This window comes from Sitophilus oryzae, unplaced genomic scaffold, assembly GCF_002938485.1.
Source record: "Sitophilus oryzae breed Bouriz unplaced genomic scaffold, Soryzae_2.0 scaffold_1576_pilon_pilon, whole genome shotgun sequence".
NCBI classification, from domain to species: domain Eukaryota; kingdom Metazoa; phylum Arthropoda; class Insecta; order Coleoptera; family Curculionidae; genus Sitophilus; species Sitophilus oryzae.
The window spans coordinates 2059146-2085085 of NW_022146254.1; the positions used below are offsets into that span (position 1 = coordinate 2059146).

At 32.8% G+C, this 25940-nt stretch overlaps 1 protein-coding gene across 3 annotated transcripts in view; it reads left to right on the top strand.

The window, feature by feature from the left end:
• The window catches only part of LOC115879399 (autism susceptibility gene 2 protein-like), a 466988-nt gene that overhangs the window by 124070 nt on the left and 316978 nt on the right, over positions 1 to 25940 (top strand). For all 3 annotated transcript variants that reach the window (XM_030896221.1, XM_030896223.1, XM_030896222.1), the window contains exon 5: positions 15423 to 15449. In XM_030896221.1, coding sequence (XP_030752081.1) covers positions 15423 to 15449 — 27 coding nt within the window. The remainder of the gene's footprint in view (positions 1 to 15422; positions 15450 to 25940) is intronic.

Below are 25940 nucleotides of genomic sequence, written 5' to 3' on the forward strand. Positions count from 1 at the left end.
CTTTCATGGGGTCGGAAAATTATAAATGTAAATGTGTTGTTCAAATTTTTTTTTGTTGTTTTTTTTTGTGGGGCAGAAATCTGCAAACCAGAGACCGTATGCGGTGTTGTCGGGCTGGTTGAGGTACCTTACCGACTAAAAAAACCTCCACAAGCCCCTTTGAATATCTCCCCGAGGAACTACCTTTCGGCATTACTTCTCGAGGAGACGGTTTTACTGCGATGTTTTAGTTACTTCGTCTAGCTTCTTTCCCTTTTATATCTATTGGTGTCTCCATAAAAGTGTGAACACTATTCCAATTTTCTGGGGATCGAATCATCTCTGGAACTAGATCGGAAATCTTAATTTTATTGACTCTTACTTTTTTGTATAGAACTCTTCGTTCAGCTGTCCATCGGTTACATTCCAAAAGGGTATGCTCCACCGTATCAGCATCGGAGTCGCCATAGAGACATCTCGGGCTATCAGCTTACTTTATTTTATGTAGGGAATACCTGAAACAACCGTGGCCAGAAAGAAATGAAGAAATGACTTGTGGTATAGCTCAGTTCTCCATATTCTCTATTTATCCAACACTCTAGGTCTTTTATAAATGTTCTAGTCCATTTTCCTTTCCCATTTCCGTTTTTACTCCATATTTTATACCATATTTCCAAAACTCCACAGTATTAAACGCCACAGTATTTTTTTCCGCTGTTCTTCCTGAATGTTTTTGCATTTCCATTCTGTCTTCAATTACTATGTCTATTGGGGCCATAAAAAGAATGTCTGAATCGATCTGAACCGCTTTACGCGACCCCTGAGAGTAACCCGAATAGTACAGCGTAATAGACTCTTAAAAAATGTTTTTTTCCAAATAATCTAACCGCCCATACTAAAATATGTTAATAAAAAGTTGGTAGGCAATTTTTCCAATTTTTTGTATCTCAAAAACTGCGAATTTGACTGATTTTGATATTACAAATTTTGTTGCAAATATTATTCCTAATCTTAAATTGAAAACCGCGTTTCGCTAGCTACTGTAATTTTGGAGTTACGATTTTTTAAAATCCGTTTAGCGGTTTTTGAGTTATCGTGTTATAGACAGACGGACAGACAGACACCATGAAAATATTTTGTATTTAGGTCATTTATGACCCAAATAACTCATTTTGAGTGAAATTAATAAAACTTTTTTTTTGCCGACCTTAATAATAGTCTACCATACCTTACCATTGGTATGGTCGGCTAAAAATACCGAAGATACCATTTAAAAATCAAAAGTTGTAGTTATTACCGGTAGAGTTGCCAACTTTCAAAATAAAAAATAGGACGAGAGGGTAAACATTAAGGCATAGGCGAAACATTTTTTGAAACCTCGCTCAAATGTTTAAAATTTACCAAAAAGTTATGTAATCGGTATGCGATTGACGGTGTTTCCTACTTTCTCAAAAAAAAATTATACTCAAAACTTGTTAAAATAAAAGAAGCCAATTTCGATAAAACTTTTTTTTCAAAACATAAGCTAGATAAATAACGTATGGTCCTAGAGTTTTGGGAAAAAAATCAGAAACGGACAACTCTTATAAAAATAGTTTTATATTTTTATCATATTTTTAAACAACCTATGTTTACTATCCTAATTATAAAATAAAATTCAAACAGTGGACAAGGGACCGTTATTTTCGATTTGCCTAAGAATTCCCCTGACGCGTTGCATCATCCTTTGGACAACTTCGGCGTCGATTTCTCAATTTTTTCTGAATATACAGAAATGGTACACCATACCAAAATTTTGTCCTCAAACTTTTTCATATACTTTTTAATCTCACATCATCAGGGACATTCTCATAATAATTGTCTGTGTAGAACCCATCATTGCCCTTCATCTCAGAGTTGGACAATGTGAAATATTTCTCATCGTCCATCACGATCAACTTGTTGACGAAATGCACTCTCCTCAGCGCGTGGCAACATCTCGAAATTCTCTCTAGCTGGGCATCTACATATTTTGGAGCTTTCCTCGGAAGACAATATCTATTGTTAGGTCTTGATAGGGTTCTAAACACCGTAGTATTTTCAATATTAAATCTCCTGGCCAGTTTTCGCTGTGAGATCCCAATTTTGTGTTTTGCTGCTTCAATTAGTCTTCCTTCTCTTATTTGGTTCAAAACCCGCGGCCGACCGGATTTAGGCAAATTTACACATGGTCTCCCTTCTTCACATTCTTTGATTGTGCGATAAATTGATTTGCTAATGTTTTGATCCCGATAAATGACGACAATATCTCGTTTCGCTATTCGCCCAACAAGATTATAAACTCCTCGACGAAGATCAATTTTATAAGACATTTTAAGAAGCAGATCCCAAAATCTTTTGCTTTGTTTATTGAAGTGATATGACTGATAACATTTCATTACCATGACTTCTTCATTAAATGCATTTTATTACTGAACCAAACCAGATGAAAATTTTCCCAAAACTTTAGGACCATACGTTATAAAATTTTTTTCTTTCTTGTATATAAATATTTTTTTCGTTTTCTTTTCTGTACAAACGAGTGGGAGAAGCAAAAGACACAGATTAACAATTTTTAAAGCATTATGGCGATAGACGAATATTTTTTAGATTTTGAGTTTGGTATCTAAAAAAGAGGACTTTTTCAATACGCGAGAGAAAAGAGGACAGTGAGATCAAAAAGAGGACTGTCCTCTGGAATAGAGGACGGTTGGCAACCCTAATTACCGGTGAAACAAGAAAAAATAATTGAATACATCAATTCCAATTTATGTCATATACTAAAATACCAATTGTAATTTTTTATCTGAAAAAATTAAAAAGTTATAGGGGTGAGTCTCTATTGAAAACCAGCCCGTAAATATAATATAATTTTGATGATTTATTATCACAAAAAATTAAGAAAGATATTTTCATTCTTTTTTTCTACAAATAAAGAAATATTGGCAATTGAGTAGAAAACGCTAACAAAAAAATCCCATCCAACGAATACGAAAATAAAGAATATATTCGGGCAACATTAAGGCTATATTTCTCATTTTTTGTTCGGTTCTTCTTACATTCTTTCTAACCGTTCCTCGGCTATATACGTCTTTTTTTCTCGAGCGCGTCGATAAAAAAACGGAAAATAATCAAGGGAAAACGGGGGAAATGTTCATTTTTGCCATGCAGCAAAAAGGAGCTTGCGGACAGCCTCAAAAGGGAAGACAAATAAAGAAGATGGCTAAAGAGCGAGACGGGTAGAGTTAGAGAGCAGAGAAATAAATTATCTTGTTTGCGAGGCGTCTTGTCTAATTGTTAATGGAGAAGATTTAGAAGGCAATTATTCGGAGAGGAAAGAGAACAAGTTGGATTAGGAAATTAATCAACCTATAAACGTTCAAAATTAACGTTGTTGTTTCAGTTAAAGTATCAAGAGACTAATTTTCCGAAAAGGATTCCTCGTTCGGAAGCGGTTGGTTGCGTTATTAATGTTTTATTTATCGAGTTTATAATTACTGTTAATTTTGAAATGTGTATAATTGAAAAAGATCAAGAAGTTTCTTCAAAGGAATTATTTTTTAACAAATTACGTTTTTTATTGTACAGAATTATTGAAATTATTCCTAATAGACAGCAATGAATAATATACACATATACACAGTCACACTTTGGCTACCCAAGTTAAAGTCATCAGTAGATAGTGTGTATAGTCGATAAGTGGGCATCAATACTGAGTGTTTTTTAAAAGTGACTTACCCCTATAACTTTTTTATTTTCTCAGTTAAAAAAGCTAGATTTGGTATGTAAATGTTAGAAACGTAGGATTGAATAAAACCGGCGGCGTCCAGTTGGCTTGGAAATGAACAACAGTGACATTACCCATATAATGTTACTGATAAAATGACAGCGATCTTCGTTTCATAGCCATCGCTGACTTTTTATTGATCATATTGTATATGTATGACAAATCGGAATTGATTGATGTGCTCAATTTGTTTCGGTTGCTTCCTGTTTCACCGGAAATTAATAGATCAAATGACTTACCTTAAGGAAATTTGATCCTAATTACACGAACAGTTTTGTCCGAAGTATTACATAACCCAATCCCCAAATTTATAAGTACAATTCCCACCCAAAGGCTATCAGAGGTCTTTAAACTGAATGACGCTACGATGACAGGAGACTAGGGATGGGCAGTAGAGTAGGGATGTGCGTTTTTTTTTTCTAATATTTAAACTTGTCGTACGGATCTCGCTACACGAGACTAATACTCTACTCTATGTGTAAGAAATTATGTAATACTTCGGACAAAACTGTTCGTGTAATTAGGATCAAATTTCCTTAAGGTAAGTCATTTGATCTATTAATTACACTTCACAGTTTTGTCCTCGTATTACATAATTTCTTACACATAGAGTAGCTGTTTAAAGACTTAAATAAGGCTATCAAGAGTAATGCAGAACAAATTTATTTTTATATATCAAATTACATAGAGAAAAAAACCATTTTAAATCGAAAAAACTCTTCGAATTAAAAAAAAACATTAAAACCTATAATATTAAATTCAAGTGGTAAACTTATGAATATAATAACATTTTGTATTGTAATAACATAATAATGGCAACCAAATAAAATAAAAGTAATAAAGGATATATATTAATATATCCTAACATATGAATGAATATTCAGAAATACTGAAAAAAGAGTTCATTCAAGAATTTACGTTAGACCCTTTCAATAATCCTCTAGCAAAAGGTCTGGAGGGACAGCTAGAGGTCGGTTATAAAACCTGTTAAATGTTGCTGATTTTTCTGTCCATCCAGCTCTCTTCCGAATTTCCTCTACACTCACACCCCCTCTGTTAGCAGCTGACGTAGCAGCATGTCTGACACTGTGTCCTGAATATTGCTCTGTGCTTATTCCACTCATTTTTAAGGTGTGTTTTATCCACCTGCTTATGGTCTGGCTACTTGCTGCATGAAAAGGCCTTTTGTGTGTTAAAATAAGTGTATCATACCCTTCTTCCCGAAATGATTTTTGTTTTTCGATGTAAAAGAGTATGCAAGTTGCCAAACACAATTCTGGCTTGTCCAAGAAGAACGGAATTTTGAGAACAGGTTGTTGTCGATTCTTACCACTGGATTTTATTCTATCTGGAATGAGAATCTCCAGCCTATCCTCAAATCTAATGATGTTGTGAATTTTTATTTTGATAGAGTTTGAACCCTGTGCGCTGAGATGAGTGCTAGTAGGGTTACTAATTTATAAGACAATTGCTCTAAAGTTAAACGGTCTAAAGGAACTAATTTTTCCAAGAATGATAAAACAGGATACGGATCCCATGTCGTATCATACTTTGGTTTTGGTGGGTTTTGATTATATATTCCTTTCAGGTATCTTTTTATGAGGGGTTCATCAGTGCTAGAAATAGGAAGTATGAAAGACAAAGCTGCTTTGCAGCTGTTTACGGCCGAGAAAGATTTCTCACTTTGCGCTTGTTTATTTAAAAAATTTATGAAGTGGCTTAAGGAGTAAACCCACGGGTCATGGTGTGCCTCTATGCAAAAAACCCACCATCTTTTGAACCAACCATCATAATGCTTCATAGTCGACTCTGATACCGAGGAGACTATTTCTTGAATGGCTTCTTCAGGGAAAGACCTTTTCGAAAACGCAACCCTGATAGATGAGCTGCTACCAGGGTAGTGTCTCTCCATAATGGATGTGGTTTTCTGAAAGGAGATAAAATAAGGTTCCTTCGTGGTTTAAAATAAATCGGTTTTGCTATCATAAGATTTCGAAACAACGGGAACCAGGGTTGTGCGGGCCACAAGGGTACTACCACAATTCCCGTTGCGCAATCTGTTACAATTTTATTTAGCATTTTTAAGATCATCGAAAAGGTGGAAACGCATAGAAAAAAAAATAATTTGTCCAGCTTATTGTAAAACTGTCTACATCCACCGACCCTGGGTCTGGCTTCCAAGAGATATATCTTTTGCATTTTTTATTTAGCTCAGTGGCAAATAAGTCAATTTCAGGATAGCCAAATTTATTACAAATTTTTGAAAAGCGATATTACTCAATTCATATTCAGTATCAATCTTTTTTGCATCGTGATTCTAAATCTGCCTCTATATTATCTTTGGTGTTGATATACGATGCAAACAACGAAAACCGTTTCTTTTCGCAAAATTGCCAAATGTCTTTAGTTACTTTGTGCAATTTTTTGTATTTAACTCCCCCCATTTTGTTAATAAAAGATATGGCTGTAACGTTATCAATTCTGAATAGAATGCTAATGTTCACTTGGTGTTTTGTAAAAGATTTTAAGGCATTGTAAGCTGCTAATAATTTATCACTGCGTCTCCCGATCGTACGTATTTCGCAACGACAAAACTAAGAATGACGCTACGATGACAGGAGACTAGGGATGGGCAGTAGAGTAGGGATGTGCGTTTTTTTTTTCTAATATTTAAACTTGTCGTACGGATCTCGCTACACGAGACTAATACTCTACTCTATGTGTAAGAAATTATGTAATACGAGGACAAAACTGTGAAGTGTAATTACTACAACTTTTGTTTTTTAAATGGCGCCCTTGGTATTTCTTTACTTAATAAAGAAGAGGTTAGATTATTGGAGAAGAATTATTTGATGGAAAATAGCATTCTGAATAGAATGACATATCATATGTGTGTTACGACAATAAATGTATCGACAATTTGACTCGAAGTACCAAGTATGTAGTTCCAAATTATTCGTTAAAAAATACTGTTTCCAAATATGCTAATGAGCCATCCTCATTTGACATGTGATATATCATTCTATTCAGAAAATCAAATAACAAGTAAAAAAATACCGAGTGTATCGTTAAAGTTTCATTTCATTTCCGGTGAAACTAGAACAACCGAAATTAACTGAATAGGATTTCGTTTAATTGCAGACCTAACTGGTTGCTAGGAAGTACTTCAGGGAAATATTATGTTCAATTGTAGAGGATGTCTCAAAAAAGTGTGAGTGGGAGCAGTTGATTAAAATAACCCAGTAGATTAGGCAGATTTGGCAACACTACATAATTCCTGATCACTACATAATTCTAGGATCTTATTAAATTTTGTTTGATAGTTCTAGAAATAAATAAAAAATATGTATTTAGGAGCATTTTTAAAAATATTAGGTAGATTGGTATTAAAAAATACAAAAAATGCGTTTTGATATCAAAATTACGATTTCGGCGTTTACTATATTTAGTCTGGACTTAGTTTATTAGAAATATCGTAACCTTTAATTATACAAGGTGGAGAAAATGTAATGTAAAAATTGTTGAAAATTATAATAATTCTTGGTTTTATTAAATGGAACACCTTGTATATTACTCTTTTTTTAGATGTAAAATTAAAAAATAGACATTTTTAGCCGACCATACCAACAGGTATGGTAGGCTATTAAGATCGGCAAAAAAAAGATGTTTTTTAATTTCACTCAAAATGAGTTATTTGGGACATAAATGACCTAAATACAAAATATTTTCATGGTGTCTGTCTGTCTGACCGTCTGTCTGTAACACGATAACTCAAAAACCGCTAAACCGATTTTAACCAAATTTGGTACAAAAATACCCGAGAATCTGGCCATTAGTTTTTGGTGGGGTGGGTGGTTGGTAAGGGGGTATGGGAGGGGGTTAAAAATTTAAAAAAATCGTAACTCCAAAATTACAGTAGCTAGTGAAACGCGGTTTTCAATTTAAGATTAGGAATAATATTTGCAACAAAATTTGTAATAACATCAAAATCAGTCAAAGTCGCAGTTTTTGAAATAATTGAAACTCAAAGAACTACCTCTACCAACTTTTTAATAACATTTTAGTAGGGGCGGCTATACGTGTCTCCCGGCGCCAGTTTTTTTTGTTTGTATTTCAACGTTCTCAAATTCTCAACGTTTTGCACATATTCGAAGTATCATGTGACTCTTTCAGCAGTAAATTTTTATTAAATCCACATTATAATTTTTAATTTTATATTTTACTATGGAAATCCTAGTTCCAAGGTTTTTAGTCAGGGGATTTTGCACCTTTTAGGTTTTTTGCCTACAATATTTCTCGTTTTGTCCTTCATTATATCTTAAATATTCTAGTTTGCATTTCTTAATCTTTAACAGAGGATGATTATTTTTTAAAGATACTGAACACACATTCAGAGCAATTCTCACTAAATGTTGTTTGTGTCTACTACATCTATAACTTGATGTTATTTAATTGTAACGTTAACGTAAATCTCGTGGTTGAATATTGGCCTTTGTGAATATTGGGCATATCCTCAAATTACATTCAAAGTAAGGACATAATATGCATTTCTTCATTCCCTTTATTTTTATGCATTCGTTATATAGGGTGAGCGGGTTAGCGTTGACTATGTACAAATATTTTCAGAGCTGATAGATCTCGATAAAAGAAATATAATATTTTCTCTTTACCGTTTTTCAAATAAGTTTAATAGCCCAGTTATTTTACTGAGAAGATTTAAAACGATATTTTTAGCTTAAATTTGAAAAGCCATTTCTCCGAAGGTTTCAAATTTAATCTAAAAAACTTCTCAAAAAAAAGTAAAATAATAAGTCAGAAACGTGTTCATGGGGGTGGGGAATATAACACCTAAAAATATTAGTTCTTATTTAAAATTCATCCTATACAGTACTTAATTGACTTAATTGTACTTCCTCTTTTACGGATATCTTCTGATATCTCTGCAAATTTTAGCCATATTTTTTTATTTAAACAATATCCTTGTTATATTATAATTTAATATTATCCGAGACCAAATGAATATTTTTTGAAGTGGTAAGATAATGATGTTATAAGCGTAAATTTCATCCCGCTTATCCTGCCAAAAAAAGCGGCTTATTGTTCACCGCCGAAAAAAAGTTTTAAATAATTTTCCTCGCCTGACGTACCCAAATGAAAAGCTGGGAGAAAAAACTTCGTTACAAAGAGGGAGAGTGAATGAAAAAACGAGATAAATGAAATTTATAGCGTTGATTTAACGAAAACAGGTTCTTTTTTCCCGAATTTAATTTTCGACTTTATACATTAAACCGTATTAACCGTAATTCAAGAGGCGCCCTCCTTTTGCAAAAAGCCCCCTTTCACGATTTTGACCTGGCTTTTCCTTTTTCCTGCACCTCATATCGAATATCTATCTCGACTATTAATTTTTCTTTTCTTTGGGAGGCTTTAATGAGATCATAAATATAAGGGGTAAATATTATAAAGGGCCCAAAAACTTGGATGGGAAAGCTTAGATTCAGAGTTCAAGAAAGATATAATTGTTACTTGTTTTTTTTTTAAAGATATTCGCTAAAGATGAAGCTAAATATATTTAGATCTTATGGACTTAGAAAAAAAAACGAGAAAATATCTAGGAATCTAAGAATGTAATCACCATTATTATATTCAGTTTTATTCTATCTCTAACTACGGCGATGCCTTCCCCCTTGCATTTTTTCCTGTTATTGACACCCTTGTGTTTTATTGTGCTGTTTGAACCTTGTTCAATTTTATTTTTGTTTGTTCTCTATTTTTATAGTCTTATCTTAAATTACAACGCCTCTTTTTTTTCTCAGATACCGTTTTAATTTTTCTTCAGTCCTACTCACTGGTTGGAATCTGCCCATTGATATTTGATTATTTAATTCCGATTCTAATGACGTCTGTTATCTGGGTCTTCTCTTTAATTTACTCTATTCCGTGGCCTACCATTGTTATTTCAAACATACTTTTCTGCATCTGGATTTTTTCATATCAATTTTCATTTTCATGTTCCAGTGTCATTAGCGACTACCATCTGATCGAAAACTCTTTTATCTAGATAGATAGAGTTGCATTTTATGCATTCTGCTCGAGTGCTCACCATGCTAATTTTATACACCTTCTTGTAATTTAACATTCCAACGCAAAGAAATGCTATTTGGATTAGAGATAGATTTGTTTTGATGTCACTATATTGGCTTAATTAACTGTGATCTTTACAGATCTATTGTGGTTCTTTTCTGATCTCTAGGTTACATTCTTCACGTTCTTCGTAACTTTTTCATAAGGTTTTGACAGTTTTGATGTCACTATATTGGCTTAATTAACTGTGATCTTTACAGATCTATTGTGGTTCTTTTCTGATCTCTAGGTTACATTCTTCACGTTCTTCGTAACTTTTTCATAAGGTTTAATAACTTAGAAACAGAACTTTTGATGTAGCTTTTTGTCAATGGCTTGTTATAGCTTAGTACAAAGAACCCAAGCTATCGTACTGACAGAATGCGTTCTGCCACTTCTTCTTTTGATTTACAAAATCTGCATATGACTTCGTCTGCCAGTGACACGTACTTAGCAGTATTATATGTAATTGCGGGAGGTTACCTACGCTCTACAGGGTGCTACAAATTCGAAGTACGAGCATTGGTATCTCGGAAACCGTAATAGATACGAAGATGGTTAAATTGGGCTAAAGCTGTGTTATAATTACTACGATTAATATTATGCAGATTATTAGATTAGATTAGACATTGAGATTTCAAATTTACGATAAAAAGAGTTAAAAAGAATATCTTAAATTACTGACCTGGACATTATTTATTTGAATCTTTCAAATGGCTCGAATTTTCTTATTCAGTGTTAATTAGCGCTGATCAATATTGTTGCGATGAATATAATCAGACTAAATAATTTAAAAAACCATAGTCATTAAATACTTAGTTTTGTTATTGTTAAGGTACCCAAACAAAAAGTATCAAGTGTGGCTTATCATTGTACTCAGGAGACCAAGTTCTTTCAAAACCTGAAAAAAATGCAGGTCCGTATTTAAAAAAAATAAGTTGGCCTCCGTATCTCAAAAACTCACATCACACATATCACCTAATTTTAAAATCTAAAAATACTATCAGATAGCCCTAATAAAGTGGCTGAGAATGTGTAATTAGTTTTTTGATTTTCTAAAAAGTAACGACAGGAAAAAATAAAATTGATTTTCAAAAAAATCCGTTTTTTTCCAATATGGAGGGTTTACCATATTGGTCTTTGTCAATAGCCTACCATTGTTCAGTACAAAGGACCGCACATTTGCTAGGCTGTCTCACCGACATAAAATATGTTCTGTCGTTTCTTATTTAGACTGACAGAACCTGCTTATGGCTTTGTCTGCCAATCTCATCGACTTTCTATGTGTATTCATCTCACAATGCCCTGTTGGTAGACCCACTATAGCTTTGATTGTCTTTTTGTCTTAGCCTATCAGGTCTGCAGTAAATTTTTGGTGAATATTCATTCTACCATAGTTTAAGGAAAATAGTAGTTGCACTCTCGCAAATATTTTCTGCCAGTTTTTGCAAGTTGGCAGGTTGCAAAGCGTTTCAGTTGAATTCGGTTCGTCGAGCTGTGAGGTTCGAGCGTTGCGTCCGAGCACAGGGACGGATTTAAAAATGAGAGCCTTACTGTGCGCTGCTATTAATTGTGGAAATAATTCAAAAAATTGTTCTTTGAATCTTTTTAGATTTCCATCGGATGTAAATTGGCAAGCTCATAGTAATTATCAATTAACATTTAATTATATTTGTTTATTTTAGAAGCTGAGATATTATGTAATTAATTAAATGTTATTATTTTTTTAGCATGTGTGCAGATTTTAAAAATAGTTTTTTAGATATACAGGTTGTCTCAAATATGCGCATGAAAATATTTTTTGGTCAGGGGATTTTCCATAAAATTTTCATTCCAATAATAATTTACGAGATAATTTATATAAATTGGTTTTTGAAACAATTTTAGAGTAAATATTTTGTACATCTAAAGTCTCCGCAAATTATTCATATTTTTTAATTGAAAGAATTTTATAATAGCATAATCTCTTATAAATTTAGTGGACTGTATTTTTTATGTTTTTTTTATTTATTTTTTATTATAAGTGGTCATAATATATAACAATATTTTCAAAATATTATAGACAAAATATTGAGTTTATATTTGAGGGAAGAAAAGTGCCACACCTAGCTTTAAACCACCGTAAATATACAGGGTGGCCCATTAGTGCGAGGAAGTCCAATATTGTCGTCGTTGTCGAAGATGTGAAAAAAGTTTTATTCATATGTTTCAAGGTTTATAAAGAGGTGTATCCTAAAATATTTTGTTATATACAGGGTGTCACAAAAAAAGTTATGGTAAAGTTAGTTTGATTTTTTTTATTATTTTACATCATTCCATATACATTATTCTATATTGGGTATTTTTTTATGGCGTCACCAAAATCGCAATATTTAAAATGGTATATCTCAACTTTTTTAAATGCGACATTCTGTATATTATTTTTCTGTCAGATGCAGAATTAAAAAGTGAACATTTTTTTATTGATTTAAAGTGTTTCTAAATTTTTACCGCTGTCGCAGAGATTCGCAGTATTATATTACATATGGCTCTTTCAACAGTAAATTTTTTTCAAAGCCACCTAATATGATCTTTGTCTATCTTGTCTTGTCAAAAAATGTTCACCTTTTAATTCTACATCTGAAAGAAGAATAATATACAAGGTGTTGCATTTAAAAAAAATGAGATACAACATTTTTTAAATATTACGATTTTGGTGACGCCATAAAAAATATCCTGTATACGATAAAGAAATTTTTCTACACGAATTTATTCCGATATCCTTCATGTTTAAGAAAACATAGCAAAGTATTAATAAAGTTATATTCACTCTAGTTTTTTACCACTTTTCGTATATAATGTTTTTAACCAAAGTTTTAGTAAATAAGAAATAGATTGGCAACACCGCAGTGTGCTTTAAATAAAGACAGTGTACTATAGCATAATTTTATGAATCCAGTTATCTACAGAAAATTAAACTTGCTTTAAATAAAAAAAAAGTCGTAGAAAATCTCTGAAATAGATAATATAAAAATATGTCATTATATATTTTTTCCGCATTTCTTTCCATCAGAAGATTTTCAGATACAGAAGAATTGTTACCTACACGAAATGTGAAAATATTCTGTTTTCAAGCAAGTTTTTACTCGATGATCATTTTTTTATTTTATTTTATTGTGAACTCATATTTTCCTAAATACATATCTGTGAAAGTATGGCGAGTGCCACGTCTATACCTTGCCTAGTTAATAGACCACGACTATACAGCTACGTCGTCGGCTACGGAGGCGAGAACAAGGTCATATAAAGTGGCAGAAAAAGAACAAAGGATTTGACAAGGAGTAAAACTACTGCTTTCCTTATACTATGATTCTACTATGAACATCATATATGCCTTTTGTGTTTTTTTTAATTAAACAGTTGCAACAATCTACAAATCTATGCAACCAGTAATTCATTAACAGAATTGCGGGGTTTAGTTTTGTTTTCAGACTAGAAATTACAAATTATATTCTTTCTGCTTACGTAGCATTAAAAGTAAGATTTTCCGAATAACCACCCTTCTTTTACCCTCGTTTCTGTTTTTTTCCACCGAGATAAAACGAATCCCCACTAATCCGACAGCCAGCGCCGGAAAGCGACCCGCAAAAGAAATATATGAATTTTTAACGAGCTCCCGCCATACAGTCTGCAATTTTAATTTCGAAAGTATTAAACGGCGATTTCTAACGAATTCCTAAATGGTTCTCGCTGGGGCCGATGTTAATTATGCTCGAGTATAATTTAATTGAGAGTGTTTTTACCGTCGCCGTCGGGTCGTCGTTATAATTATTATTAATAGGTTGTTGAAATTAGAAGCCTTCTTTTTTGCTTATAAAATGTTTTGGAGATTGATTTTGTTCTGTTACTTTTTTTCATATTTTTTTCAGGAATTTTATAACAACATTCTTAGGCAAAAAATTTCGCCACCCTAATGTTTTTGTCAAATTTATGTCATATAACTTTCTTATTTTTCCGATTTTTATGATTTTTTTACCAGTTTGTATGGAGCGATCAAGAATGATTGAAATAGTTGGCAATACTGTGTTGGAGGATTTTAGTATTAGTATTAATTAGTAGTGATTGGTATTGATGCTAAAAAAGGTATCGTTTAGAAAATTTTAGCAAATTATATCAATTTATTGTGGTCCTTTTTTTGCTTTTCAGTATTTTTGCAATGTATCTCAGAATATTTGCAAGTGTTGAATATGTCATTTGTGAAAAAAATTACTATTTTTCTACTTACTCTTTTACTTTTACCAATACAATTATTGTAGTGTTCAACATAGAAAAAGAATACATAAACATGTTTATTTCCAGTAATAATACTAATTTTATCTTGTTTATATTATTTTAATCTATTTTTTAATAATAATATAAAGTGGCGTCTCAAAAGTGCCTATAACTCAGATAAAAAAACAAGATTTGGTATGTTAGTATATGATATAAATTAGGATTGACTGACGTATTCAATTGTTTGTGGTCACTTCCTGTTTCACCGGAAATGATGACAACTTTTGATTTTAAATGCCACCTTTGGTATATTTTTACTTTATTCGACACTCGGAATAGAATGACATATAAATCAACTTTTGACATTTTCGCATACAAAATCTACCAAATCTAGTTTTGACTCTAAATCTAGTTTGTGACTCTAAACAATTGAATACGTCAATCAGTCCTAATATATGTCATATACTAACATACTAAATCTAGTTTTTTTTTATCTGATAAAATAAAAAAGTTATAGGGGTGACTCACTTTTGAGACGCACTCCGTATAAATGTAAATTTGATTTTTATAGTTAGTTGTGGCTGAATCGTTTGCATCGTCACCTGCAATATTCTTATTGATAACCTTTAACCTTTTAATCGTCATCACATACAAACACAAAGATAAGTCATTGTATTTTAATTAATTTTAGGGAAATTTCTCGCCTATAGCACCCCAGCCTCTGTAAATCTTATAACATCTCCTTTGCGATATATAAAAATTCCTTAAATCTGCTGATTTTTATAGATTTGACAACGCCACATTTGGAGTATTTTACCCTCCATTTTTAGTACCCTTAAAAACTATCTAAAAAACCTACATCACCCCAAACCATTGTTCGGGGTGACATTAAGGCCCTTTTCAACAGCCTCTGGTAACTTTACAAGAACTACCGACACAAGAATTATTTCATTATAAATAATCTTCAAATTAATCAAGGTCTATATACTTCTTCGGCTCACCGGTCGATGCTGATGGAAAACATGCCATCGAGCAAAAATTGGCGTTAGTATCCCGCTATCTATACTACTTACAAGTATGAATCAAAAGGTTTAGGAAATAATCACAGTCCATTTACCTGATGCATTAGGCAGCAAAAGTCAATAGTATTTAGACTAATAAAGCTTAGTAGTGCGGTAGTACTGATCAATTTATGTAGGTAGCACTGATCAATTTTTTTTATTCATTAGTTAGTAATATATTAATTTTCTTTTTTCTTTTTCAGTGTGATAGTGAGGGCGAAGATGATAAGGTAAGCAAATATTTTAGTTTATATTTAAAGACATGCAATTTTTATTTAATTCAATTCTAAATTTCTTTTTTATTATAAAGCTTATAAATAAATCACCATATTTTTAACGGTGAATTCAATTATCGACATCGGCCCAAAACAGAGTTAAAATATTTTATTTCGTTTTAATAAAACCAAAAACAGATGTACACGTTCCGCCGCATTCTCCATAAATAACGTTGGCCTATTATGTTTTGAACGAAATAAAAATATATAAAATCGTTTTTCGTTATTCCATAAATTTATGTTCGCAATCCGCGCTCAAATCTCCGTCACAATCGGAATATTTCGCCGACATTCTCGACAAATTGATCAAAATTTAAAAGGTAAATAAATAGTAATTGGATTGGCGTCGTCAATATTTTATGTCGTATTTTCATTTGAAATATTTATAGAAACAAGATTGAATTTCATTTATTAATTATCGGGAAATTCGGGAAGCTCGTTTTGAAAATTAGGCAAATTCGTAAATGTATAAAAGTAGAATATATTATAAAATTTCGTTTATTAATTATGAAAGAGATAACTTCATTGAATTAATTCTGGGATATGATTTATCGACAAGTTCTGTTTTTGAAAACTGTTTTAGAATTAACATGTATTATCTACATTTTGACTGCAAATAAATAAAACAAATTAATATTGAATGGAATAATGGAATAATTTTGATAAATGGTTAAAAATTTTCGATTAATATTGAGAATATACATAATATAGGTTACATCAGTCAGTTTTATTAGAGAAAACATATACCATAAAGATGTTATTTTCTTTAAAACACCCTGTGCAATAATTTCGTGAGGAAATTTTTCTAAAACATTATTTTTTGGTCAGAAGCATGTCTCCTGAATATTTTGTTTTTTGACTCCTGTCAACACATGCCTTGGTTAATTTTTAAGAGCAAAATGAACTTGCCACAAACATTTTGCAATTTTTTCAATTATCGTTACTTTTTGATGTTATTTTTCATAATGACGAGGGGGCTTTGATGATTATTGTTGTATACGATTGAATATGGTTCTTAGTGTCGAATATTGTGCAAAAAAGTCGTTGATCTTTATTATTAACTAACTAACATTTTCATTAACAGTATGAACCGACGTCTACAGACAGTTGAGTGGCCAGGGGAGACAATTATTAGAGATTATAGTATTTTTAGTAAGTTTTTTGTTTGTTTGTACCGGTAGTTATTACAGTTATTTTTTTAATATTCTTAGTTCTGTTAGTGTTACTAATATTTATTAAAACCAAGCCTGTGACGTTACTTTTTAACCTTTTTAATAGTTCTTTTAGAGTTCTACTCAGTGTCGATGTTACAGTAAAAGTTGGAAATCAGTGATTGTTAACAATTACTAGTAAAAGCTAACATTCACTGATTTGCGAAGACTACGCCAGTAAAAGTTCAACAATATTTTTGAATCCAACTTTTACTAGTGAATGCTAGCATTCCCTGGACAATAGCAGTGAGTTTGAAAGATTCAGTTAGCGCGGTTGCCTCATGTTATAAAATATAAGGATAAATAAGGATAAGTTGAATAATTGGCAATATAAGGATAACAGCAAATTAGGCTAAACTTTGGAAACGTTGACAGACGTCTGGCCTAAATTGCCGTAAATTCGTTTTTTTTTGTGGCTATGTGTAAATTATGGTATAATTGTTTTGTTATCGTTGTAAAAAGTGCTCGGCGGTATTTTCCTTATGGAAGAAATTTTGTGTGGAAAAAATTAAGGTAAATTAGGCACTCGCAAGAATGTAATAGTGCTTGTTTTTAATTTTTGTCATATAACGAAGTCATAGCAAAAATTAAGCGTGCAAGAGAAAAAGACATTAAGGAGCCTAGTGACTATGAACTTATTAAACGTTTTGATATACCTACTTGAAATAGCGAGTTTGAGAGAACGAATAACTCTTGTCAACGATGAAGAACTTTATTAAAAAAAAACTTGTACCAATAAGTAATATTATGTTTATGATTTTTTTTTAATTGTTTTGTATGCTTTAAAATGTTTACTATGTTTTCCTTTTTAATATTTAGAAGGTTATGGCGTTATTTTCTAAAATTTTTAATCAAAATACTAATGAAGTAAATTGTAATTTTAAGATATGTGGATTAGGTTGAATATTAAAGTGATCCAATATTCTTAAAAGTTTTATTTGTTCTAACTTCCACCAACGTTCTTCCTCACCACACTTGCCCTGTACAATAGAATTACTTTTACTGGCAACCTTTAGTAAATGTTAGTTTTACTAGTGCATGTTTGAAATTACTAGGAAAAGTCGACAAATCTTTTTAAAATACCACATTTACTGGTCCAATGCGTAATTGCTAGCATTTCCTAGTGAATGTTAACAATCACTGAATTTTCGACTTTCACTGTAACATCGATATGACATTACGACCATAGTCACGAAAGCCACCCCGTGATATTAAAAAATAACATCATAAAGTAATGATAGTTGAAAAAATTGCAAATTGTTGGTGGCAAGTTCATTTCGCTCTTAAAAATTAACCAAGGATGTATTAACATGAATTAAAAAAGAAAATGTTCAGCAGGCATGGCTCTGATCAAAAAATAATGTTTAGGAAAAGTTACTCTCGAAATTATTGCACATGGTGTTTTAAAGTTAGGGTAAAAAAACAACCCTTCAATTAACCCTCTATAATAAGCCATAAACTAAAGATTATAAAAAACTGAGGTTATGAATTAAAGTTGATAGATTTATATACAGTTTGCAAAAAAATTGATGAAAATGGGGGAAAAAGTAAAAAAAGAAATATACCATTTTAAACTTGGCGAAAAAATTCTCCGCTGCGTTTTTGTTGCATCTCAATGTATAATGTTAACCATCGTTAATTAATTTAACAAGCACTTAAAGTGAAAACTTATTAAAGGAAAGAATTATTCTATCACGGAAATAAACTAAAACGATCTGAAGTTTTTATAGAGCATAATAATATTAAACGATAAAAATACATTTAAAATTAATAGCTCCCCTAACAACTAAAGTAGAAGAAACGGGGAAAACAAAGCCGATTACTTATTCCGTCCGCTTTCGTAATAACAGCCGGACTATAATAAACCGGAATAATAATGTTATCACGAAGTCGTTCCTTTTCCCTATTAAATACACAAATTTACTCCTAATACATTATTTATTTTAGTCTAATATTTACTACTGGCGAGTTTGTGCTACGAAATTATTACCTTTCTTAATTGTTATATCGACCAGAAAGCGTATTATACGTTGCGTGCTGATAATTACAATAATTTGTATTAAATTATACGGAGAACAATGCAATTACCGTAATAGGTATGGTAAGGTTTAAATATTACTGTAGAGATGTTTGCCGTATAGGTATATATTATATGCGATTTGTAGATAATGTAAAATGTATACAGGGTGGGCCACTGAAAACTTACAATGGCTATAATTTTTAAACCAAAATAGATACCAAACCAAACCAAACCAAATCAAAAAAAATAAAAAATACCGTTTCTATAATATCGAGGGGGAATACATATGACGTATTTTCTGAACCACCCCGACCTACCCCTAAGGCGGCACTACTACTCACTTGAAAATCTTAAATGGCAACACTCCACTTGTGGCGCCTTTTTGGAAAACCCATGAAAAATGCTAAAAGATGATCATAAAGTTTTTAGGGTGAAATTGAAAAACTACCCTTTACACGAAAAATTAGGTGGACATTAATGAGAAAAGTGATTTTTTCAGCATAAGTTACAAATTGGGACCCAGCTAAATAATTTTTTTTCAAACTATTCCGACCTACCTCTAGGTGCCACCCCCTCACTTGTAACCTCAAGATAGCGATACCCCACTTGTGACACCTCTTTGGAAAGCGTATAAAAAATGCTGAACGACTGTCATAAAAAAGAACGAAAAAAAAACATAGTCTAAAAATAAAACAAAAATGTCAAAACGTGTCAAAATCAATAGAATGAATTATTTTTGTATCCATGAACCATTGCGAGAAAAAAAAGCTGGTACAAAGAAATTTATTATAACTCTTAATGAAGACCTCAAACACTTTCAGCAAGATGGTGCCCCTTCGCATTATTCTATTGTCACAAGGCGGTGGTTGGATAAATATTATCCAAGGCAATGGATTGGCAGAAGGGGTCTAATCGAGTGGCCGCCAAGGTCACCTGATCTCACTCTTTTAGACTTTTCCTTGTGGGTTTACACTAAATCCATACTCTACAAGACAAAACCAGGTTCGTTGCAAGAATTGCGGCAGAGGAGAACTGAAGTATGTCGAAATATTCCGAGAGAAACTTTCCAAAAAGTGAGAGAAGAATTTGAAAATCGTTTGTATTTTTGTATGGAACAAAACGGCTGTCATTTTGAGCAATTATTATAATAAATTATCATTTTAATTTTTTTTCAAATTGTCACACCTACATTTCTTGTCACTAACCAGTAATTAAGTTGAAGTCTGTATGACCATCTTTTAGAAGAAGTGTCACAAGTGGGGTATCGCTATCTTGAGATTAGAAGTGACGGGGTGCTAATAATCCGATATTAGCTATATATAGATAATAAATTAGAAGTGAGGGGGTGCCTCCTAGGGGTGGGTTGGGGTGGTTTGAAAAATACTTCATTTAGCTGGGTCCCAATTTGTAACTTATGCTGAAAAAATCACCTTTTTCATTAATGTCCACCTAATTGTTCGTGTAAGGGTAGTTTTTTAATTTCACCCTAAAAACTTTATGATCATCATTTAGCATTTTTCATGAGCTTTCCAAAAAGACGCCACAAGTGGGGTGTTGCCATTTAAGATTTTCAAGTGAGTAGGGGTGCTTCCTAAGGGGTAGGTTGGGGTGGTTCAAAAAATACATCATATGACATTTTTTTGATATCTTTTTTGGTTTAAAAATTATAGCCATTGTAAGTTTTCAGTGGCCCACCCTGTATATCACGTATAATAATAACATTTAATAGTGAGTAGAAATATATTATTTGACATTTTTTACTTTATAGTTAAAATAGTTAATGATATTATGTCAATTAGGGTGGGCCAAAAAAATCGTCTTTTTTTTGTACTTTATATTTTGATAAAAGGTTGGTAGACACCTCAAAAATTCTCTCCAAGTATGAGCTCGTAATTTTAATAGGAAGGTCGAGGGTCGGACTGGCCGTATAGTCAGGGTGGCGATTGGCGATTGCTACCCGGGCCCCACCTTTCGCGGGCCCCTTCTGTCTTAGAACTTACATGTAAAATAGTTCATTATTTATTCTTAAATACACGGAAAAAATTAATTTTAATAAACCCCACAATTATAAAAAACATCGCTGCATTTTGCGACTAAAATGGTACTAGGCATCACGTTGTAGCTTTTATTTCTATTACAAGATCTTTAAAATAGTTAAATATGCTGGAGATTTTATACGAAAATCATATGTTTAGAAAAATTTAAGGACAATCTGTAGTGCATTGTTCTAGTTTTTTTCTTTCTAAATGTTTCCCTGTAGAAATGAATGAAAATTTTCCCTGTAGAAATGAAACAGAAAAAAGTGACGGTAATATTCTGAGGTTGTCTCCAATTTTTTGGATTAACTATATTTATATTTGCATTGTATTACGGGTACTTCCCCGATTTCATGAGGGAACATTAACAACAAATTAATATAGGGAAAAATTGACCAAAACGTAAGGCGAGGAAATGCACAAAAAATTTCCACCCAGGCCCCTCTGTTCCAGTCCGACCCTGGGATGATCCTCCGCCGTTCAGTTTTCTCTTTTTTCCTTTATTATTAAGAAATAAAAATTCATATCTCGGTATCTACTATTTTGCAAAAATCATAATATATTTGTAGGAATGTCTCTCTTATAATATATTTGTAGGAAATTGAATTCTCTACAAAAAAGGTATCTTACAATTTTTTGTAAGCTTCACTTAGTGAGCTTACAAATTGAGTGATTTTTTTTAGGTATTTTCTAACCTTTTTTCAGAATATAAAGTGAAAAAAAATTGTCGATTTTTTGACCCACCCTAATGTCTATACTATTAAAATATAAATAGGAAAAATGGTTAAGAATAGGAATTATTGTTATTTATACAAATTTTTTAACCAAAAAATTCAATGTTACTTTTGCAGACAATGTTTTATTTCAAAGATATCCGTTTGTGATTTAGATATTTAGATGTTTTTTAATTTATCCGAAAAATATATCCTAAAATATTGATTTATAGTTCTTTTTCATTATGAATTTTGTTAAAGATTCTATCATATCTTCTTCCGGTCCAATATGCAATCTTGCACGTTGGGGATCATTTGTACACTCTCTTTAATTGATTCTAAGGGTATTGTTTTCTGCCCGGCGGAATATGGTTATCGCGTCCGGTATCCTGCTCCAATCCTTGACGTTCCGGAGCCATGATTGTTGTTTTCTTCCTGGCCCTCTTCGCCCCTCGATTTTGCCCTGCAGGACTAGTTTCGGAATGGCGCACAGTGGGGTATTTGACACAGATAGTTGATCGAATTTTTTTTATGTAGACCTTATATAAATTATTGCTATTTTCAATTAAAGAGGAAATAATATGAACAAAATAAAGGATAATTCGTCGATTCTAAAAAAAAGAAACAAAAATCACTTTTCGAGGATTTTCACGGTCAATGCCACTAATGCCAGTAGTAATATCGCAACTAATACTACTGATGCTACGAATGATCCGCGAGCAATGCCCATACCACTAAAGTCGCTACTAATGCCAAATTGTGCTATACTGCTAATGGCACTAATGCGATCGCTTTGTACACAACAATGCCTCGCGTTAGTATATCACTGATTGGCAAATTAGGGGAAACCAAGAATGTTTTTCTCATTTTATCAGCAAAGTCGCAAAAAGTCGCAGTTTTTTATTTTACTGTATGAAAGCCCAATGTTTACTAAGTAAAACGTATTTAGACAATATGCTCAATTCTTCGAAATGCGCAACTAAATTTCTAAGTATAATAAAAATGTCACAAATTTAATCAAATTTTCTGAACGCCTAACTTTTAGTTGCAAAAAAAATCGTTAGTATAGAGAATATCAAAATAAATAATACGTTTTTGTAGAATACATACCTGCAGTTTGCTGAGTCATTTTCAATGAAAACAATAATATAAAAAAAGAGCACAAGAACAACAACAATTTATAATTTTAAACATAAAATTTAGCCATTTAGCTCTTATCTGTGAGAAGTAACAACTTTGACGTTTCGTTGAAACAAATGAATGCAACTAAACACACCCATAACAACGCCATTCATGGCAGACATGATTTAACTTATCATTTATCTTTTTTTGGGAAATCTTAAACACATTTGCTTTTTCGAATTTCTATCACCTTTTTCGTGCTAATACCCCACCGTGTGGCGTAGCTTGTTCCTCTATTGTTCCCAATACCCCAAAATGTGCCCCAAATATGACATTTTCCGGGTCTTTACTCTATTAAGCAGTAGTCTTTCGGCACCAGCTTTCCTCAGGACTTCTTCGTTTTGAAATGTGATCGACATAAGAGATCTTAAATTGTCTGCGGAGAGTCGACATCTCAAACGCTTCGATGCGATTTAGGGACTTCACTTTGATTGTAAGCATTGTTGTAGGAGGATATTCTGAAGCTTTCGAAACGTTGTTTTGGCCATGCCGATTAGAACTTTAATTTCCTCGTCGCGGTCCCATTTGTTAATGACAACAGAGCCGAGATACTTAAACCTATCCACCTGATCAATGATCTCACCGCCTAGAGTGAGGTTAACATTTTGGATTTATCTACGAATCGCCATGGTCTTTGTTTTTAAGGTATTAATATGTAGCCCGTACTGTTGTCCCACACTATTTATCTTATTTAGCAGTTCTTGAATATCTTCCATAGTGGAAGCCAATAAAACAGTATCGTCCGCATATCTGATATTATTAATGGGCTTTCCATTGACCTTAATACCCCTGGACTCATTATCGAGAGCAAGCTGAAATATTTTTTCGACATATGTAGATGTTAAAAGGCATCCGTAACAGAATGAATCCTTGTCATACTCCTTTGGTTACTTCAAAGGCTTCGGTCGAGATTGTGTCATTTATCTTCACTTCAGCTGTCTGGTTCCAATATAGTTGTTTTATGATTTGGATGTCCTTCTCATCTACCCCGATTTCCCGTAGTCGTCCCAGAACTAAATCATGCTTGACATTATCGAATGCTCTTCGGTAATCAATAAAATAACCAATTTCTGCACCAAAAGCTTTAGCGAGAACAAGGCCTCTTTAAGTCCTATTTTCTTAATAAATCCAAACTGTATCTCTCCGCTCATTCTATCATATAAATCTTTTAAATTTGTTTGGACATTATTTATTCAAAATTTTAGTTTATAATAGGTTTTTATCTTATATTTGGTTAACGACGTTACATTAAATTCGAAATGCTCCGCGGGCACTCGGACTAAATTGTCACCGAATTAAAATGCAGGAGAACCTGGTTGAAATAATTTGTGTTTCGCCGTGTCGCGTGAGGAGCATAAACCCGCCCGTTTTATCGATGTCGCTTTTTCGAATAAAGAGCATAACCGTCGCCAACGAGGCTCTCGCTCCAGCTCTTTGAATTAGTTAGTTTGAAGGGGGATTTGATATTCGGCCGATGAAGCTTTTGCGTCGGAAGCTCGTTCCAAATTTGCAAATAGTTGTTATTCGATTATTCTGAGCGAATTTTCCAAGTCCTCGGCGTGTTTTAGAGTTGTGCTGTCCAGTTAAGTTAATGGATAGTCTGGGTTATAGAAATGACTGTAACTTCACGTTTATTAATATGGTCTTTCAATTGAAATTTTAATCCTTAACTGATATTGCAATTTGCTATATCAGTATTGTTGTTTGATATAAAAATTGGTCAAGTGCTTATTGTTATGACTGAAAATGTTTTAAATGTAAAATGTAAAGCTAGAACTTAAATCTACACTTAGCTGTTCTTTATGTAATCTTGCTTCAAACAGTAACAGCGTAAGGTGGGCTCGCCATCTCTGTACTGTCTCTCGGCTATCCTGTTGCCCAATACAACAAAAGGGGCCAGGATGAGGACACCATGAATCAATACAGCTGTAACTACTGACTAGGCTTAGAAATATAGGAACGAAGCAGCATGGGGCTTACGCTACATCCATATTGTGGCAATCTAAAGATAGGATAAACTATCCATACACAGGACACCTGTCCATAGGAAATCTGTACATGGGGACACTACCCGTACCTTGGAACACTACTAGGACCTTGGATAATGCCCGTACCTTGGATACTGAAAATACGAAACTATCGTTTAGAACCTACCAGTGTAATAAACACAATAAACATACCTCGAAATACTTCCGAAGGCTCTATAATAAACAAAGGCAATTGTCCTTTCTTCCATTTAACATTCTGGAGGACAAAAGCAAAAGATCACCAACGTGCCTGCAAAATACAAATACGAGTTAAGGTGGGCCAATCCAAAACTCTACCCTAAAAATACTCAATAATAATATCGAATCTAAAAAAGATAATTTCTCATCTTTACCTGTAGCTTCGAAATAGCAGTCGATTCAAAGTATATAGCAAGATTTAAATAATTGTAATTTCTTTAACCAGGGCTCTGACGGTGACCGTCCGGCCAGAGGCCAGACCAAAAGTGAGGTTAAAGCGCAGAGAGGCGCCTTGAAACGATCTTGACAGCCCTCCACAGAAGCAGTGAAACGATAACAGGGTTGTTGAATAGAGAACGTAAAAATTACGCCAAGCGTTTCAAATAGATTATCAGGCCTGAACGATACGGAATCGGGTGACGATACGCCAGACATCATATATAAAAAAGACATGTAACGAACTAAAAACGTTACAATATAAAAGTTATTTTCAATTTATTTCTGTAATCTGTACATTTTCTGTTTCCATAGCCCGCAGATTTTGTGGAATATACCACCCAAAATACACCTTTTTACCCAAATGCCTAATAATCTTAACGCTTAAATTTATTTAAGAGGAAAAATTTTGAACCTAACCAACAAGTCGTATTTATAGTGGTTTACAGTAATTGTGTTAAATTATAGGAGTATTCTTGTTGATTGTTGGTTTGAAATAAATATGACGATGTCCTCCAATAAAAATGCTAGTTGCTTACCTCTAATAAACCACTAATAATTCTAATTATAAGCTAGCAAATGAGCTCAATGCTTTACCTAGGCTGTTATTCAGAAGCTACAAACCTATCGATAAAAATATGCATGAAAATTTACTTCCTAGCACACAACCAGAGGATATTGGTACACAGGTACAGTATCAAGTTTATTATAATGCTTTTCTTAGCTCTCTGTCAAATGCTTTTTGGTGTTTGTGCGATCCTTACCACTTTTTTTGTCTCTAGCTCGTGTGTCAAAGCCTGGTAAAGGTCATGTCGTGTCAAGGCCGTGGTGTGTGACGGCCTT